General features: G+C 50.8%; 2 protein-coding genes and 1 long non-coding RNA gene across 3 annotated transcripts; 2 read left to right on the top strand and 1 right to left on the bottom strand.

Moving 5' to 3' along the window:
* Window positions 1-1,173: 1,173 nt before the first annotated feature.
* Window positions 1,174-2,299, top strand: LOC119114756 (uncharacterized). The gene is made up of 3 exons (XR_005096067.1): window positions 1,174-1,354; window positions 1,651-1,801; window positions 2,191-2,299. It is a non-coding gene; the product is annotated as an uncharacterized LOC119114756 (long non-coding RNA).
* Window positions 2,300-2,386: 87 nt separating this feature from the next.
* On the top strand, window positions 2,387-9,298 carry LOC119089338 (uncharacterized). Its single transcript, XM_037212007.1, has 8 exons — window positions 2,387-2,466; window positions 2,887-2,996; window positions 3,188-3,318; window positions 4,834-5,050; window positions 5,316-5,498; window positions 7,892-8,005; window positions 8,611-8,724; window positions 9,290-9,298. Exons 1-8 carry the CDS (start codon window positions 2,433-2,435, stop codon window positions 9,296-9,298), a joined length of 912 nt encoding a protein of 303 aa, XP_037067902.1. The 5' UTR covers window positions 2,387-2,432.
* Window positions 9,299-9,313: 15 nt separating this feature from the next.
* Window positions 9,314-18,501, bottom strand: LOC119089601 (T-complex protein 1 subunit epsilon-like). The gene is given in 9 exon segments (XM_037212363.1): window positions 9,314-9,590; window positions 10,201-10,381; window positions 11,344-11,787; window positions 12,015-12,164; window positions 12,801-12,934; window positions 12,937-12,992; window positions 13,344-13,542; window positions 14,163-14,388; window positions 18,278-18,501. Coding segments are annotated over 9 exon segments (1,614 nt in total). The 5' UTR covers window positions 18,377-18,501; the 3' UTR covers window positions 9,314-9,465.
* Between the last annotated feature and the right edge of the window lie 1,898 nt (window positions 18,502-20,399).

Raw genomic sequence — 20,399 nt, 5'->3', positions numbered from 1 at the left:
CATGCATGAGATGATATTAACATAGGGTGCTAGGCGCGGGATCCCAGTAAAGGGATGTTTGCTGCCCAACGTGCTAGGCCGAAATCATCTTTTTCGTGGAAGCCCATATATTGCCGGTGAGCCAATGCTTTCGCCATCATTTTCAGTCGCTTCCAGGTAGTCGGTTTATCACAGGGAATTGTCTCCACGCTAATTACCTGCTAATCAACACAGTGGGCCAACTAGCCAACAGCCACCATTAACAAGGGCATGCATAATTAATGCAAACATATGTGATTACTGCTGGAAGGTGTAATAATCATAAGGAGTGTTTCTTTTGTGGGGTTGATTATTAGTGAAAAGTGAATATCTCTAGACTTTTGTGGGCCCGCGGTGGCTGCCTTTCGTGCTAGGATCACAGGCAGGCGATGCTGTGTAGTCTGCCATGTAAAGCAGCTGAGCGCGTCGCGAAACCCCATCGACAGGATCGATACGGGAAGCCAAATGGGGTGAATGTCACCCATCATTTCCACACGCACAGCTAACCCACACAACTAAATATAGATTAGCTGTGCGTGGTTATTCCTATGAGGCGGCGCTATTACTTAGCTGATTAGTATTTGTAAACGTCTTCAAAAAGCGTGAATTGCACAACGAAATGTGCGAGTACCTAAGTTACTTTAAAAGCCATCCAGGAACATTCACCTAAATGATCAAGTCAGTCCACGGCGCTTGTTGCTTTTATGCAAATTGGACTTTGGGAATCTCGTGATTCTCGTCTGTGTCGATGAGAAATCCATCGGGTGATCATGATTAAATTGCGCAAAGATGAGAACCGTTCATGTCGTGTTAACGCGGATGGCCAAAATGAGGGATGTCGCCAAAAATTAGAGTTAAAGCAAGAGCGTATAAGAAAGCACAAAACAAACGAAAAAGCAAAAATATTAGATACTAGCCACGCAACGTAATGGTGGCCAGTATGAGAGATACCGCTCAGAAGATTAGCAAGAAACCACAGAAACAGACAAAAGTATTTAGATAGTGGAATCACGCGTAGCAGTATATTTATTAGTGCTGCCCGACGAATGGCATGCCAGCGTGAAAGACCTTAGCGCTGGCCATCACGTGTTATTACCTCGCGGACGATATGCAAAAAAATGGCGTCGCAGATTTTTCCAATTGCAGCGCAAGGGGACGTTCGTGGCTTAATAGTATCACCCAACAACAAATCATATTTATCAGTAACACCTGTGGAATGTTGACACCGATCAACCAGGGAAATAGCATAACATGAAGCGCTTGCGAATACGCAACACGCAAATCAAATAACGGCCCAACCAGGACATCCGAGGGTTCATTGCCTTTACCTGCTATGGTGAGGTTTGTAGTTCCGCTAAATGCTGACTGATGATTTGAGACTTCTTGGTCCAAAACTTTACAAATTTCATGCTGAGTTGATTTTAACTAGCGATATGAGTTGCAAAATAAGTGAAAGTCGGACGAAAGTTGTGAAACAAAAATATCTACATTCACGTCGGTCGGTCCGCGCGGGCACACACGTGCAATATTTAGAGTAAGAATAAATAGAGTGCTTATACGATAACCGATGTTCATGTACCTACACATTGACTTTGCATTGATGCTAACATTCCAAATGACTTCGGACAACAGTCACAAGCTCCGGCACCAGGTCAAACGGGGTCTTCTGCCGAGCCACCTTGTCAACTGCCTTCTTGGTGTCGATCCAAAGGAGTGAAAACAACCCTGTCCAAGACAGGCTGCCCTGTTCTGGATGACTTGGCCGAGAAAATACACCAGTCAGGTACGCTACGCTGAGCGTCACCACACCGTTTCCTACTGTCACCAATTCGCGTCGGACGTACCCTGTGGGTTCCGTCTCTCACGACACGTCTAGGACGTGATGCTTCGAAAACACCATTTATTAATTCATTTTTCCTGTTGCCGCCAGCGTCACGTTTTGATTAATGATTAGAATAGCACAGCGTGATCAACAATGAATAGGTCAAATTGTTGATCATGCTGAGCTCTGGAAATCACTAGCGCCTTGACCTGAAGAACATTGTTTTGCATAGGGTTCTGATCGAATCATCAGAGCTAACCCGATGCCTTACGTCCCCGTCTCCCAGCAGCCTTTCGCTACGGCCACAAAGGCCACAATCAAAGCCTGAATGGCACCCTATCCGCCGATAGGCTCCTGTTCCGGTCACCAGAGTTCCGGGAACCAGAGCCCGCAAGGCCGATGGAGCGGCCACATGTCCAGGGCGTCGCTGGCGGGCGCGGCGGCACGAGCGGCCACCGGGTCGAGGACGGCCGGCGCTACGGTACCCGCGTCACGGCCCGAAGTGCCACCGGCGCTCTCCAGGAGTCGTTCCTTTCCAGCCGCGTCCAACCCCCGACCGGCGCCGACGTCCAACTCCGGCGACTCCAGCGTCATGTCCCTGGACGTGGTCGACGATGGGTGTTCCGGTGAGCCGTTCAATAGCGTGCCACTGATCATATTTGCGGGCAAACTGACGCATTGAGGAGACGCTGGAACGCCGAGAGGGGGTGGCGGTGAGCTAAAGTTGCATTTATGGAAAATGGTAAAGTTCACGCAGGCCACACTTTGCTCGGGCGTAACGAATCGACCAGCAACGTACGCGTGAGCATAATACGCGTGAGCATAACTGTGACGACCTAAAGGCATACCAATGCGGGCAAATTGTGAATGGAGGAAACTTGGTAAGGTGTAGTCAACCCAAGCCAACAACACAAGAATTTAGCGAAATCACAATCCGCCCACATCCGATCCAGGTGCTGTTCTTTCGTCTGCTGTTAACGACCATACGTCGGGAACCTCGCTGCTTTACAAACGTCCGTATTAAGACATGTCACGTCCTGTTGCAGCCGAGGCAGTGCGCCAGGCAGCTGACGGCATCACAGCCGACGACCCCGATTTCAAGGACACTGTGCCCTACCTTAACAGCGTGTCAGAAAGCTTGAAAGACGAGTGTTTGGTGAGTGCCACACCAACGCGTACACCTATGCAGGGTTGCCATTTAGAGTTGCGCCCATGTACGCCTGGTTTGGCAAGCACGATCATAACGCCTTCAGAACTGTGTGGATTTATAACACGTGGACGGTATTCATTAGGTTAACCGGCATCACCGAATATCATTGCGCAAACGTTCCTATTGATCTGTTACAGAAGCAGCTGATAGCACTGAAGCAAAAGCTGCTTCGGGAGTTTGCTGAAGTGTTGTGTCTTATTGAGAGGAAGTACACGCTCAAGTACGCTGAAAGCTTATCTGAGGCTCGAGAACAACAAACAGTGGCACGGTGAGAACATTCAATCCCGCAGATAAAGAGTTAACACACATTGAATGCCTACAACCTGTGCCCAGATCACCCCGGCTTACCCACCCCATTGGCATCTCAACCCAAGAACCTTGCCCTCAACCTTGCCCTGTTTAAACCCAATCTATCTTTTGATCAAACTGATGAGTTTTCCGAGTGCGCGCAAGCGGTGTTCGTGGTGTGCAATACAGATGCAGTACACTAAAGAAACAAGCAATAAGCAACTAAGTTATTCCAATCGGTACGTGAAACATATCCCAAAAGAAGTCTGGCATGATCCACTCGGTACTGTCAGCCGACTTCCCACGCCTTCCAATCGGGTCTGCACAGCACTTGATCATCGCATGTGATTCGCCATTTTGGGCACCACATGACGTTTACAGGCATTCGTTGTCGGCTTGATATCAAGGGGCATGCGGCTACTGAAAATATATGTTGTTTGCAGAGAGTTGTGTCAACTCTTGATTCATGAAATTTTGCTCTTTGACGAGCATTCGCTGTTAACATTGGGGTAATTCCCACTAGTTTTAGCTTAACACGAGCTGTTAGATGAAGATACCGGCATTTGCAAATATATTTATCACAGTGGCATTTCTAAGCATGAGAGCATTTTCAACCGTAGTGTTACGCGAGGTTAACTTGACAAAACATCCCCAGCGCCATTGATATTCCGCTGTCTTTGGCCAGAGCTGATAAAACATCTCTTGGAATTGTTATGTTCCAACGACGAAAGGTATTCGAGGAAACAGGTTTGGGGCTTGTTGCTAGGGCCCTCTAAAATTAGCCGGCCGAACTCCAACTGGAGCACAGAGCACCAGAGGTTATGACGTATTCGCCCAAAAACTCTATTATGTTGGGTGTGCCCAGAAATAAACTGCAAGGTTTAGCAGCAGGTCTAGGATACTTTTCGATACTTCGAGATGTTAAGATACTTTATATGACAATTCTTGGAATCAAATTCTTCATCTAATTCAGAAAGCTTCCTGGGTCTCGTACTCCCGGGGTCACATGGCAAGATGCCACCCCCTGTCATCCTACTTGGCGTAAGAGTGAAGCCACAGCCGCTCGGCGAGGGCTTGAAGTGACAAAGCGCGAGCCACCAAAACTATTCCGATTAACTATTCCGATTCATACATGGATATGACTGAATTCATCTCAAGAGCGTGACAATGGCCCCGTTGAGCTCTGAGCATGATTGTAACGGACTCATGCATTTGACGCTTTTCGTAAATGAAGAAGCCCACTTGATATCCAAAACCTGACGAGGCTTATAGCAATAACATTTTTGGGATGAAATGGAGTCTCTGAAGTGTCGACGTAAAATCAATTCTTGTGACAATTGTTGATAAAAGCGTATGGACTTGGAATGAGTACTGTCATACAACTGTGTTCCCATGACAAAATTTAGCGGGATCGGCGAAGCACATATTTTCTGACAATTATAAAAGCTCTTTTCATGTGGTCAACGACAATGTCATAGCTGCCCGCATTGTCCAGATACTACCAAAACACCGCCGAAAAGCAGAAAAAGATCATAGAGAAGATGGCGGACGCCCTGCAGCGCCGCCGCGTCCGCTACCAGCTCGCCAGGTGTTTCAATGCCTGGCAACGGATAGCCCGCAACGCGCGGAAGGCGAAGGCGAGCGCCGAGGACAGCGATGAAGTGCGCGACAAGGCGGGCGGCGACAGCGACTGCATCGACATCGAGTACATGGTGAGTCCGCGGCGGTGTCCAGCGGTGGGGAGTCTGGCCCCGCGGGGTCGGCTGGAACATCGTCCTGCTTCTGTGCTGTTACGCCGGTACCGACAGCAAGTCGCGTTGGGTTTCATGGTCGAAGAGGGATTAAGTGGCGCGCGGGCTACGAATTGTGTCGATTGTTCCAAGCTACAAGCCTTTGTTTGTTAAATAATGATGCAAACTTCAGGTCTTCATAGCTCCATCAAGCCAAAGCCTCACCGATCTGACCACGCACTTTCAGAGGACAGAGGAGATAGGCAACAAGGTATACGAGAGGAAATTGAGCGCACAGCTCAGCAAAGCATTCGAGCAGGAGGCGCTGGCCAAGGAGTGCCGAAAATACCACGCGGGACCGCCCTGTTCGGGGAAGGTGTGCAAATGCAAACGGCAAACAGAGAGGTTACGCTATAGACGCGTGGAGCAGGTCAGTGGTGGCACTGCAGCCCCATCCCGCTTCTTGCGACAATGACAACCTTCGCGGTCTTCGCGGGCTGGTGCGTGTTTTTTCAGGATGGCGGGCGTCGGTTTAATGGCTTGCGGACAAATAACCGAAATGTATTTAGTCAAATGCTTTTTGCTGAATGCATTTTGTCTGGTGTCTTTTTGCCGCCGAGCCAATGAGGCGAAATGCTTCAAGTTGAACGGCAAGTTGACAGCTTGTTTATATAAAGAACTGAACCAAAATAGTAGTTAAAAAACGCTTTTATCAAATTTTACTCGAACGAATGCCGAATTGCTGAAATGCTCTCGTTGATTGCTAAGAAGACGCCATGTTCTTTCGCCGTGGGCTAATAAGGCGAAATTTTCGTCGACCGAATACGAGCTACCGAAATTTTTGTTCAAGTGCTAAGTTGCAGAAATGTTCTGTATTCGATTCGTAGTTCGCAGCAATGTTGTTTCGTCGAATCCCTATTATCAGAATGCCAGAGTCGAACGTATATGCGTCCAAATGTTCACTGGATTTTAGAGCGAACCCCCGGCCCCTTAACCCTGGCCCGGTGGGCGTACTCCTTGCGCCGTCGCCCTGTGAGGACAAGCCTCCGCAACACAAAATAACGCAAACTGTAGCCAAGGGGACCGTACTGGGAACCCTCAAGTTGCGTCAGATACGTGCCACCGAATCATGGTGAATGTGACTTTCGACAGGTTAAATCGGGTACACGCTCCTGTTGCCACAAGAACTAAGCACCCTTCGACAACACAGAAAACAGCGCGGAATAGCCCTTGACACGCGCTCGGGTAGCGTCAATTTGACTCGCACGAAGGGTTTTCTAAATAATTTTCGAACGGCGCAGCGCAGCTGCGCCATACCTTGCATAGCTCCGGGGAAACTAAATAGCAGACCTTTGTATATAAAATTAAGTGAACCTTGCAAGGTCGGTCACCCATGACAGGTCAAAATCAGCCTGTGGCTGTAAGCCTAGACAATTTCGAGGGGATCGTTCAACCTGATGCGACAACGGAGTGTCAGAAGAAGCCATACATCGCTAATCTATTTTCAAAGGCAATCTAACAGTCGAATTTGAGATAAAAACAAATTTTATTGACCAACGGTCAAGTAGGGAGGTCAGTCAAATTTCTTGATAACTTGGACTTAACATACAGACATAACATACCATACTCACTAAAGGTCAGGTAGGTTACCGACCTAAAATGGCCCAGACCAACTCTTTCTTTTTAGAAACGTGTCGCCAACCGCAATGCCTAATGCGTACTCAAATTCCAAAATCAAACCAGTCTTTAAGCTTTTGGCCACCATGACCTTCCAAAGGGTAAACAGTTGCTGAGCTAGAATGAACACCAGTGGCCTTTTGCTTAGAATGGGTATCTAGATTGAAGGCGGTTGCATGAGGTCTGGGGTACTTGACACCAATGTTGAATACGGATCTCAGAGTTTGACTCGTGAGTTCACATGCAGACCATCCCATGCTGTGAATCTAGTGTCTCTTGCCCTCGTGCTTCTTGAGATCTCAGGAGGTAAGGATCAAATTGACCCCCACCGGAGCGAAGAGTGTTCAACCGGCCACCCGGGCGCATGTTCGAGATCCGCCGGATGGGCTCTGGCACAGATGAACAGCTGTGACCTATACTGTGCAAAGCCATGTCCGGTCGAACGGGTGAGGACCTTCGTTTCATTGAGCTCGTTCAGCTATATAAACTAAACGAGATAGGCAAGACCAAATGGCTCCATGTCTTTAGCAATACTGACAACGCCACATCAACCATTTCCTGTCAATAGGCAACGCTCTTCATAGACCGTCCTAGCGGTGTTCGGGCACTATTACTTCAAACAATTTTATACTGCCTTATTCACACTTCGATCAAATAAGTTGAGCTAATCGGTCATCAGACAAATTAACGTTCGTCTACTTCGCGCTCATGTGGAAATTTTTCTAGGAACGCATTCAGCTGATAATACATTCGGTGAATTTCCAATTGTCCAACTCCCGTTTTGGCGTATCGCCATTAGTTTTCGGCTAATGAGTATTTCCACAATTTGCACGTGGTCCAAAAGACATGTCGTCAATACCCTATTCACATCTTAACCATTCGCCTTACTAATATCACGGTAAAAAAACCCGGGCTCTTCACATTCAGTTAGATGGCATTGGACGATTTGTGCAGTAAACGGTTCAAGGGCACGAACGCTTGGCAAAGGAGGCGGAATTCTGACACAATTGAATCACAACACATTCACCGGCGGAAAACTTCCTACGCTGGTTCCATCCACGACTACGTCGATGGCCCGCTCCAGAGGCGGGAAGGCTGCGGTAGGGTTCCAACACCAGTGCACTAATGGCGTGTAACGCCCACCAGCTGGAGTGCGAGCTGGAGCAGGCCAGGAGGAGAGAGCAGATGCTGCTCGAACAGAAGCACCAGGCGGAGGCCAAGTACCGGCAGGCCATCCTCCACGGCATGAACTTGGGCAAGGCAAGTTCACCATAAACACCGTGCTCAGCCATGTTCACCACGGTCGCAGTTATCCACGGAACTGTAGTGCGAGAAGGCTACATGTAACAAAACCAAAACACCATGACAGTACTTTTGGTGTTGGTACAAGACCCATGCATCATCCATTGGGCCCGAATGTAACGACACGGGCTAGCGTTAACGGGAAATATTGCACGTGGCCTGCTCATAGCGCCACCTTACGATGTTCGAGACATTGGGCCATTGTTCTTTCATCTACCACGAACTTGGGTTTCAATTTTGCGTGCAGCAGCATCATTACAGCAGCATCATTACAGCGGGAGACAATGCCACCTGAGACCCGAGCATTTAGTTTGTATTCGCTCACTGGTGAAGTGTGCACAGATGGTTAGCCCTTCCGTCGAGGTCTGTCAAGTGTTGTTCGGCACGACTATCACAGCTTTCCGGATGTAAATATTCGACGGCACAGTCCAGCGACCCTCCTGGCCCGCTCGAACCTCCCATTTCGCTCGATGTGGATGACCCCTTGTCCGGCACGGAGGCCCGCGCGACCGGGCGCCGACGCCGGTTGACCAGCCGCCTGATGGTCTGCCGGACCTCCCCAGGCGCGGGACGACAGCCAGAATGACAGCCCTGCCTCCGAATGCCTGGGCATGAAGACCACCACCGTGTGCCGACGACGCGTGGAGAGCAGCGACTCGACGCTGCCGCCGGCGCGCGTGCGGCGCTCGCAGAGCGAGTCGCGCCGCGCCGTCGGCGGCTCGGGCCGCGCCTGCCGGCGGCGCGCACGCTCGCGCGCCTGCCCGCCCTCGCGCGGCGCCGGCACGCAGACGCGCCACGTGTCCTGCGTGGCACCGCTGCCGCCCAACGGCTGGCCACGCACCGCCGAGTGCGTCACCTCCAAAACGCTGAGGCGGCCGCGCGTGCGCGTGTGTCAGGAGCGGCAGGGGCCGCGCCGGGCCGTGCTGACGGAGGCGCGGAGTCGTGCGGCGGCGGCCGCCGTCGCCGCCGCCGTCGCCGGGGTCGACGACGTCGCGTCCGACTCGAGCATCACGGTCATGACGTACAAGGAGCCGCGCCGGAAGACGGAGGTGACCGAGAAGTGGCGCCACTTGTCGCGGAACTGAGTGCCGCCGCCGCGCCCCCGGGCGACAGCAGTGACACCTCGCCGAGGTCAGGTCGGCGCTACAGGTGCTTACTCCGCGCGGCCCCGTCGCCTGCCGATCCGCACGCTGACGAACGATTCTCCGAGCCCTCAACCCGTACCCGCATGTGTCGCCGCAGGACGACTGAAGCTTAACGCGCTGCGACTGTGAATAAATTTATTCAGCTACCTTCGATTGTTATTCACCGAAGTGTTAATGGAACGCGTGGAAACATCACACAGCATCTGGGCGGAGGTGGCCCGGAGCGGTGGGCCGGCAGTCAAGGGAGCCCGCGAGCCGCACGACCCTAGCCCTTCACATGGTCTCGGCCGGCGTGCGTACATCGTCGATCTTGAGTATCATCTTGACCAGCTGCGTGGCCAGCATGATCTGCTGCTTCTTGCTGTGCAGCGTCTCGATTACGCTCTGCTCCTTCATATCTGGAAAGAGGGTGTCAGTCATAGGTGGCCACGGACCAATCGTGAATTTGTCCGCGAAACACCCAAGGCAACACCTCACAACGTGACAGAGAGGGGGAAAGAGTGAGTGAGTGAGTGAGTGAGTGAGTGAGTGAGTGAGTGAGTGAGTGAGTGAGTGAGTGAGTGAAAAGTGATGAGTGAGTGAGTGAGTGAGTGAGTGAGGTGAGTGAGTAGTGAGTGAGTGAGTGAGTGAGTGAAGTGAGTGAGTGAGTGATGGAGTGAGTGAGTGAAAGTGAGTGAGTGAGTGAGGAGGAGTGAGTGAGTGAGAGAGAGAGAGAGAGAGAGAGGAGAGGAGAAGAGAGAGAGAGAGAGACAGAGAGAGAGAGAGAGAGAGAGAAGAAGAGAGAGAGAGAGAGAGAGAGAGAGAGAGGAGAGAGAGAGAGAGAGAGGAGAGAGAGAGAGAAGAGAGAGAGAAGAGAGAGACGCCTGGACGCTGGCCACCGTATCACCGGTTACGCGCCAGTCGGCCTGCACTACTAGGCACAACACGGCCACCCGCACAAGCGACACCCGACACAGAACTCCGGACTGGCGGCCGCTGCGTCCCGCCCCTCCCACCCGCGGGGCTCACCGCAGGTGCCCTTGTCGAGACAGTCGATGCCCAGCGCTGGGTTTTTCTCCTTGAGCTGGCGCGTCTTGACCTCGGTGAGCGTGTGGATGGGCGACAGGCCCGAGTTCTCGGACAGCGCCATCGGGATCGCCTCCAGAGCGTCGGCGAACCCTCGGAACGCGTACTGCTCCAGCGATGAGATCTGTGCACGGGCGCCAGAGACGGTGATAACGACACGCGCCCGGAGAAGGTCGCCAGCTGGGAGGAGTCACGTGATGGCTGGAAACGGTCGCAGGGAAGCCGGGTGTGAGGGACGGGAAGGGGAGGACTGGCAGGCAGCGGATATGCGTCACATGATCGCGTCAGGGCGTGACGTTAGCCCGCCTTGAGAAAACACTATGCCGCAGTCGCTGATGTCCCACTCTGGCGACCCCAGCCCACGAGGCCAGTGCCCCGCTTTGGCGACCCTAGCCCACGAGGCTAGTGTTCCGCTATGGCGACCTCAGCCCACGAGGCTAGTGTTCCGCTACGGCGACCCCACCCCACGAGGCCAGTGTCCCGCCATGGCGACCCCAGCCCACGAGGCAAGTGTCGCCCTTTGGCAACTCCAGTCCACGAGGCTAGTGTCCCGCTCTGGCGACCCCAGCCCACGAGGCTAGTGTCCCGCCACGGCGACCCCAGCCCGCTCCGCCAGTATCCCGCCACGGCGACTCCAGCCCTCAAGGTCGGCGGGGGGTGGGGGGGGGGGGGGGGAGGGGGGGGGGGGGCGGTGGGACACCTGCCGAACGTTCTTCACGGAAACCAGGACACCGCTGCGACAAAATGCCATTGCATCATCCTGCACAAAGACAAACCAAAAACTAAATGCAGGCCCGGTCCCCCAATGGGCTCATTACTGCAGTCAGCCAGTTTAAACCAGCGTAAACCAAACTCACATCGGCCTAAAACAGCAGAGGAAAAACGTTCGAAACAAAACGGCTCGAAATAATGCGGGTAGTAATGATAAGGTAAAAGCGAGTTAGTGATGATTCTAGGTAACAAGATAGCACGCAATAGCACAAAGCCAGAGTACGCAGTTATGCAGTAAGCGCGCACAAAATCATTCATTTCATCTCGCCCCGACCTTTCGTCTGCGCCCCCGCCAGCAGAATGTGTGCGGCTCACCTGGTCGGCCTGGTGCGACACGGCCAGCGCGCACGAGATCTCTGCCGCGCCGCCGCCGTACACGATACGGTCGTCTCGCACCAGGTTGCGAACCACGCACAGCGCGTCGTGGATGGAGCGCTTGGCCTCCTCGATCACCATCTTGTTGCCGCCGCGGATGAAGATGGTGACGGCCTTGCTGTTGGAGCACTCCTCGATGACCAGCATGTGGTCGCGCGTGGTGCCGAAGCTGAGCTCGCGCACGAGGCCGGCCGAGCCGAGCTTGTCGGCCGACAGCTCCTGGAAGCGCGGCACGATGCGGCCGCCCGTGGCGATGGCGATCAGCTCGATCTCGGGCCCGCCCACCCAGCGCACGGCCGGCAGCTGGCGCTGCAGCAGCAGGTGGTTCGCCTCGTCGTCGAAGCCCCACTGGCAGATGGCGAGCGTCGCGCCGGCGTCCTTCACCTGGGGGCCGCAGGGTCAGGGGACGTGTCGGTCGAGACGGGGGCCGGCGCGACGGAACGCAAGTCGCCGCGAGCGTATGGCTAGGCCGCGTCATACAAAGGCTGTGTGTAAATAGAGGACGAGACTGTGGCCATGTATGAACAGAGCTGTCATTTAGCGAAAGTGCTGATGAATAACATTGATATACCGACTGACAGTATAGCACCTACACGCTAAGCTGGAGTTACCTGCTTGACCATTTCGTCGAACTTCTCTTGTTCGTACTTCCTGAGCTGTTTGTAGTCATCGACCGAGGAGACGTCGAGCTTATGCTTCGTCTTGGGCTTGGGCGGCTCGAACGGGCAGGTGAGGATGGCCAGTTTCACATTCCTAAGCTCCTGCAGGACAGCAAACAAGAGTGACCCCTCAGGATTGGCGGCATGCGACATTGCAACGCATCATTAACAGCTTAATGACGTCAAAGCCGTAATCCCGTCTCATGTTACAGTGCAGTGGACTGACCTTAACTATCCAAGAATTACGTAAGTCGTTCAGTGCATTAGCGAGGAACATTAGTCACACAGATGACAGTAGTATTAGTCTTATTCCTCAGAAAAACCAGGAGATTAGAGGTATAGTTCGATTGATATTTCGGCAACATGCCTTTCTCGAAACAATAGCATAAGTGTTTCTGCTATTGTTTCGAGAAAGGCATGTTGCCGAAATACCAATCCAACCATATCTCTAGTCTGCTGGTTTTCCGAGGAATAAGGCTAATAACTACTGTCCTATCCAAGAATTACAGCCTTCGATAAAAACATACCTGGTTAATTATTATTAGGGGTTCTACTTTTTCGAACGGGATACAAGAGAAGAATTCTAAGCCAAGCAAAACCCAAAGCATAACATATCCTCCAAGACGCAAAACTCAGCTACCCCTGAGCCAACCAGAACACAAGCCGAGGAAACCTATCTCCTCAGCAGCCAGCCCAAACCTTCAGTGAAGCGAAATAATGGCATCTAAAGATGCATACCTTGGGCATCTGGGGATGGGAGAAGTCCTTGTCGACGACCACACCCTTGACCAGCATGGTATCCTCCAACTTGCCGCCCTCCTTGCCCTCCACCTTGATGAGCTCGAAGTTGACGTCCTTGGCCTTGAGGTCGCCACGCTGAGGACGGCGTCCACGGCGATCTGCGCCATCTGGCGGTGACACCGGTTCACGCTGGAACAAGAAGGACGGCCACCAATCAGAACGGGACACACAATCAGGCCGGCGACCAATCAGCAGCGATGTCCACTCGGTGCACGGGCAAGCCGACCCAAGCACTTCCATGGCACGGAAAGTGGACCAGTGATGGCCAGTCCCGGGTTTACACGCGACCAACCATTCGAACGAAACTCTGAAGTGTAGACCAACGACCAAATCCCATCTCCAAGTAGTGCACCCGCTGTGAGCGCGAGCACACGCTGCCACTTCGAGGGGCCGACAGAGCCGCGCCGCGTTCCGACGCGCCGCCCGGCCTGACGCCAGCTGACAGCCTCACCGGTGGCCCGCCCGCCCTGCCACACTCACATCTTGGAGCCGAGCGTAGTCATAGCGACCTTGACGAGAGGCTCGGTGTTGGCCACGTCGACCGGGAAGCTGTCGGCAATCGTGTCCAGGTGCCGGCTGGCGAACTGGGCCGCCATCTCGAAGCCGTCGGCCACGCGGATCGGGTGGATGCCCTTGTCCAGCAGCACCTCGGCCTGCTCCAGCAGCGCGCCCGCCAGCACTGCGCGCAAACGACCGGACGTGCTCCCAATGGGGCGGCGGCAGCGGGCTTACTCGACGCACACGTCAGATAGCCTTGAGTCGATTTGTTCGAGAGAAAAAATATAAATAGCAATGTTGAATTGAAGAGGTGACCGGAAACGTCACCTATCATATTTGAGAATAGCAAAAACCTCTACATTGATGCCTGTTTATGTTCGCCAAGATACGCAGAAGGCGTCAACTTCCCCATAATTTTTCTAATTGTTCGCAAAATCGTAGTCATTTACGCACACCGAAACTAAAGCTTTGATCAGTGACAGCCTACACGCTGTACTGGACTATTCACGTGCAACAAATAAGTTTACATCGAATGACCTCACAACCAAGCAATAGCTTCCTCCACCATAGTAAGAATGGTATCACTTTGCCAAACCAAAACTGTAATGCTTTTCTAGCCGAGCCCAAGATGAAGACCACATATCGACACACAAGGCTATTGTAGCAGCGTCGTTCACACGTCATCATTGGATAGCGATTCCCGAAATTTCCGCCGCGCACTGACTCGCCTCGCGCTGCGACCGCGCCTCTACCCTTCTCGCCCACGCCGGCAGCCGCCAGCGGTCCCGCCCGAGCACTCACCGACCACGCCGGTGGTGCCGTCCCCGATCTCGTCGTCCTGGCTCTGGCTCAACTGCACCATCAGCTTGGCGATCTCATGGTCCACGTCCATCATCTTCAGGATGGTGGCGCCGTCGTTGGTGATGGTGACGTCGCTGTCAGGCGACACCATCAGCTTGTCCAGGCCCTTCGGACCGAGCGAGGTCCGCAGCGTATTTGCGATGGTGCGGGCGGCCAGGATGTGTGACTGCAATCGAAGACGGCCGGCTCAGTCGGACACACAGCGCTGGCACCTGTGAAGTGGCTCACTCAGCGGCTACGCGTGTGTTACAATCGTCCGCGACGAGCTTGTGGCCGTCAGACCGCCGCGTTAAAGACATGAAGGTTGATGCCTGTCACAAAAACATGTACGCACAGCCATGTGGGCAGCAACGACCAGAAGGCTCAAGATACCGCGAGACTGTGCAACCATGCTCACTGCCTCAGGCAAGGTCCCTGCTCCAATGGTGCCTCAGACAGCGGCTGAAAAGGGAGCTAGAAAGTTGTGACAGATCAGCTGCCAGCAATATACAGTGCCTGAATAGGGAGCTGGAAAGTTGCAACAGCTCAAGTGCCAGTGACATATAGCGCCCACTCCCCCCAAAAATACCTGATTTCCCTACATGACCAAGCCACACTTTCCTGTCTTGTGCATCAGCTATGATTAGAATATACACAATAGCCCTATAGCCAGTCCAGGGCTCACCCAGGCAGTACATCTTGGGTGCATCAGACACAGGATATGGTAAGTACACGACCTGGTCAGCTATGCAAAGCTAACCTAATCTTCCCCACATAAAATAGCTGGTACATGATCAAATTTACCCACACTGAACATAAGTTCTGCACAGTTTATCATGCTACTTATAAAGCAGGCAGGTCTTGTACGTCAATTCCACACATCAAGATACAATGCCAGATCTGAAAGATAACCAGGGCACCTGCCAGAGCAGCAATGATGCTGGGTGGCAGATTGCTTATTAGATGTGACAAATCAGAGAAAATGGAACAGTGCCTTATAACAGCTGTTATGAAAGAGTCCTTGCTGAGAGAGACAAAAGTTAAATTGGCATTTCTGGATTCTGAAACAAGGAGTAGACCATAATCCCAAAGTTTTACCAAAAAACTGAAGGCATCAAACAATTTTTGTCATTACACAGGAGCATATACTTCCTTTCCACATTGATTTATCACAACAAAGTTTTATGATTACTAGTATGCTGGATGAACACTGCTTTAAGCAAGCAGACTGATGTTATTAGTAAAGATGCCTTCACACAGGAATGTGGTGCCAGAAGTTTGAGAGACCTGATACTGTTTGAGGTGTCCACATGGCATACCACATAATTATGATCATTATGTGTCTTAACCTGTTTTTATGTGTTATCATTGCACCCAGTACCTCATCCAGCCCCAGTGATAAAGTTACATGGCCACCACTACAAATGTCAGAGATCCCTAATTATTTGGGATAATTGAGGATTTACACACACTAAAATGACCCTGACATAATGAGCCAGGTGGCAGGCAGCCCCAGGGGGGGAAAGGTTGGTAAAATACTGATGGCAGAGCTGAGTAGTAACACAACCCAGACATTTTGCTTAACACATATTTGGGTGTTAAATAACTAGCAGTCATGGCATACATTGGTATGTAATGTTATAAAAGAGCATTATGCATCAATTGTCATTTTAAGGCAGAATATATTGTAGATAACTGTAAAACAGATCATCTTAACTCTTGCCTGGGAACTTAAATAACTATGATAGCTAACATCTGAGCTCTGCAAACACAGCAACTGCGCCCCAGTGTCATTGCTGGGCGTGGTCACAACATTACTGTGCATCAAGAATCATAGAAATGTTTAGGGTCAAGGTAACAAGAATGCAATGAAATATACTTCTTGCATATCCAAGTGGCCTTCCATACTGTCTGTAGATTGGTTGACATGGGGGCAAATAAGGCATCTTTGGGTGGGGAATGAAAGCAAAATGAAAACATGGCAGCTAAACAAAACTTCTTAATACAGTACACATATGCAGCATGGAACATGGATGCCAATGGGACACTGGGTTGAAAGGCCTAGGGTGGGGAGGTTAGGTTAGGTTAGGTTAGGTTAGGTTAGGTTAGGTTAGGTTAGGTTAGGTTAGGATAGGTTAGGCTAGTTAAGGCTAGGCTCTGGTCTATTATGACCTGTCTATTTCATTAACTTACCTACACATGATAAGACACATTTTTACTGTATTATTATTGTTACCTTGGCCCCCTACATTTTTTATGGTTCTTGATAGCAGAAATGTGACCACATGCCCCTAATGTATCAATCGCAGTGGGGGGTCATGGTTATCATGTGTGCAGCAGTTGGAAGCTTGCTATTGTCATTATTTAAATTTGAGGGTAGGAGCATGAATCTACCTGTTTTATGGTTATCTACAATAGGTTCTGCCTTAAACATGATCAGGGTATACATTGTTACCTCATGTTGAGAAAGAGTATTGTACATCAATTGTCATTTTTAGGCAGAACATATTGCAATTAATCGAAAAACAGGTCATCTAAGCTCTTACCTTGAAACTTAAATAACTACAATAGCGAACATCCTAGCGTGAATAGCAACAACCACGACCCCTGCGCCATTTCTACACATGACCGCAACATTAATGTGATCACAACATTACTGCACATCAAGAATCATAAAAATGCATGAGGCCAAGGTAACAAGAATCCAGTAAAATGTGCTTCTTGCATATCCAAGCAGTCTTCCACATTGTTTGTAGATTGGTCAACATGGTGGGGAAATATGACGCTTTTGCGTGGGAATGAAAAGCAAAATGAGAATATGGCACCTAAACAAAACTTCTTAATGTGGTACATATGTATGGCATGGAACATGGATGCCAATGGGACACTGGGTTGAAGGGGATAGGGTGGGGGTAAGGTTAGGGTAGGTTAGGCTGTTGGGCTGGGCTAGGCTAGGCTAGGCTAGGCTAGGTTAGGTTAGGTTAGGTTACATTAGGTTAGGTTAGGTTAGGTTAGGTTAGGTTAGTTTAGTTTGGCTATGTTTTGGACTATTCTGCCTCGTTAGTTTCATAAATGTACTGAAATGCGATAAGAAACATTTTTCATTGCATCAATATCATTACCTTGGTCCTGTACATTTTTTATGGTTCTTGATAAGCAGAAATATTGTAATAACTCAACAGCAGCACAGACACAGCACTGGGGAGTCAAGGCAGTGGGGTGTGTGCGGCACCCACGAGCTCGCTATCATACAAATTAAAACTTGAAGGTAGAAGCATGAATCTACCTGTTTCAAGATTATTTATGATATGTTCCACTTTAAACATGACAAATGGTGTACAATGATTTTTTCTAATGCTAGGTACCAATGTATAACTACACCTCAAATGTGATGAATGATGTACAAAGTTCTTTTTAGACATTAGGTACCAACATATACCTACACTGGAGCAGCACTGGCATTGAATACAACACACTAGATTTCTTTACACAAGGCTGAAGAAGCATACAATTACATGGTATACACCACCCCTACCATCCAACTCCAGTTTTTTCCATAGCTCTGTGTCATGGATAATTATCCAACCTGCAAGCCTTTACACTAAACTTGATAACAGGTTTAGAAAAAACCTCACTCATGCCCAAAACAAGGCACCTTGCTGTTCCATGTCATGCAATGGCAAACATGACTTATGTACAACACATTCACCTTCTCTGAAGTGCTCATTTTGTTCAATGTGATGAGAAGCCACCTGACATGATTTTTTATTATATGACGTAACATCATTTTACTGATGTTCAAAATCGGATAACTTTGAATCTAACTGTTCATTTGCTGAATGACAAAGGTGATAAATAGCACATACTAAATGCTGCATGTCCCTACCAGCAGATTTGAGAAGCAGGTAGCAGTTTGATGTTGAACACACAAGCCAAAAATGTGAGGACATCATGTTATGTGCTGCTTTCATATACTGTATCACCAATATCTCTTTGAACTGCCCTGCCTTGCTGCGACACCCACAGCTGAACACCACAAAGACTGCGATGTGCACTCAGACCACAAAACGGCCTACCTTGATCGCATCAGTGCCGGTAAGTCGCTTCTGATTCTCCTGGTCCTTGACAATGATAAATGGTCGTCCATACTCATCAAATGCCAGCGAACCTGACATGATGAAGATTGAAAATTACACGCCTATGAGTCCTCTTAAACCTAATCGACTCGGCACAGTCACAATCAACCACTCGAACGCACAATGCAGGAAGCCGGCCCGCACACACACACCGCCGGAACAGAGAACCCAAACCGCGCCCGTCTGAGCACGCGCTTTTCGTCAACGCCCATTGTGCGCCACATTTGTATTGGTAGATTGGAATGCTCCAGACTATCCGGATCAGAAACGGCTGTGTTAAATTCCCGTCATCGGAGTTATACAGGAGCTGGACGGCCTGCTTTGCATCCATGCGCAAAAAGTTTGCCTTGTCACGCCACTGAAGACCAAATATTGGCTGATGGATAATTAGGGGTTGTTCACTTTTTAAGCGGAGAAAATCTGGAATAAACCTCAATGGTGGAGGGAGGAGGCCGGCAGAGGTGTCGATTCTGGATCGAAGTGACGGGAAGGGCGAGGGGAAAGGGTCAGTAGCTGTCTGGGGCCCTGTTTACCTTAACTGCCAGCCATCCGGCCTTCCCGAGTCACGTCTGGTTGCGCCCCGTGGTAGCTGGAGTCGCCCGGTCAGTCATGTGACCGCCGCAGGCGCCCAAGCCCAGCCCGACGCCGTCGCCACGTGACATGAGAGACGAGATAGTGCAGTCATGCTAACAACGGCGATCGACCCTCTCATGTCCATTCACTACTTCATCCTATATCTTCGCAAAAAAATGTTGTCGTAAGGAGGTTGTTGCGAGCATCATCCAGAGTCAGCCTTACGGTCGCCCTGGTGGGGAGCCCCGCAGGAGCACACCGCTACAGCTCTGTCGGCGTTCTCTGCGTGGGACGGCGTTAACCCTTGCTGTGCTCTTGATGGCCGATGAAACCAACTTTGGTCGTAATCTTACCCAACCTTCACCAGTCCACTGATTTTGGCAGCTCTGAATTTGACTACAATGGCCGAACGAACTCTAACGTACCCAAACCGAACCAATTTAAACTCCCTCTGCGTCTCCCGAAACGGACAGGGACCCGAGCGCGTGCGTCGACAGCAGAAGTGTGCTGGAATTCGGAAATAGATTAAGCCAGCCGTGAAATCAACTAACTGTCGGTTGCATCAAGGTAGAACTGATTCCTCTCAAAATCACATCTGAAATATACATGCGCCGGAGTCGCGGGCTCAGTAAAGCGACTGTTAATAAACCAACCGGATCAATTGCCGGTATTGATTAGGATCAGGGCTGGTTGGTTTCAAAACAGAAGTCCAAGGGGCAGAAAAGAGGCATAGTTGGAAATCGGGGCAGAACGAGAAACCACGCTACATCCGCTGAATTGCTAATATTACCCGACTACAGCTGGTAGGTGCTAATGCTGATTTGTGCTCGTTGTTCGAGCATTTATTTTCCCGAAAGAAACAATGCTTTCGGTCGGCTATTCATCATCGACATTTTAGTTCTTGGGACCTTCGGTTTCCCTAGTCCGATTCCTAGGAGCCCCGAGGGCCCATCTGCACTAAAGAAGAGACAAGTTCGCCTTGGTGCTCCCCCCTCCCCCCTCCTCTGGTCTGTACCCTGTCTTAAACATATATGGACCCGTCTCAGGTCTGAAAGGATGCCATTTGTCAGATAAGAAACGCCCGTGTAAGTTTAGGGCTGGCAATGTCCATCTCCGATCAGGAAAAGCCCATCGTAGGTTTAGAAAGCGACCGTTTTCGTTTAGGAGGGCAATCGTGGGTTCAGAACGTCCTCTCAGGTCTGGAAAGAGCCACAGTAGACTCAAAAGGGTCATTATTAATCAGAGGCTGGCCATCGTAGGTTGATAAAGTAAGCATCTCATGTGCACGAAAGGCGGCCCTCAGCTTCAGGTAGGACCCACGTCTGGTTAAACTCAGCAATGGCCCACGTTAGGTCTGGGAAGTGTGGTTTATGTCCTGCCCCGAGACGGCACTGGACAGCGCGTGTACGGCACCGGGCAACGCGTGAACGGCACCGGGCGACGCGTAAACGGCAACGGGAAACGCGTGAACCGCACCGGGCAACGCGCG

Source organism: Pollicipes pollicipes, unplaced genomic scaffold (genome assembly GCF_011947565.3).
Source record: "Pollicipes pollicipes isolate AB1234 unplaced genomic scaffold, Ppol_2.1 Scaffold_3087;HRSCAF=3621_pilon_pilon_pilon, whole genome shotgun sequence".
Lineage (NCBI taxonomy): Eukaryota > Metazoa > Arthropoda > Thecostraca > Pollicipedomorpha > Pollicipedidae > Pollicipes > Pollicipes pollicipes.
The sequence above is the reverse complement of the archived record's forward strand: the minus strand, read 5'-3'. Positions and strand labels throughout refer to the sequence as shown.

Bases quoted from the DNA above. Each gene is read 5' to 3' on its own strand.
- LOC119089338 (XM_037212007.1), top strand. From the start codon at position 2,433: ATGTCCCTGGACGTGGTCGACGATGGGTGTTCCG. The intron at 2,997-3,187 runs GTGAGTGCCACA...GATCTGTTACAG, and splicing joins GCTTGAAAGACGAGTGTTTG to AAGCAGCTGATAGCACTGAA. The intron at 8,006-8,610 runs GCAAGTTCACCA...GGACCTCCCCAG, and splicing joins ACGGCATGAACTTGGGCAAG to GCGCGGGACGACAGCCAGAA.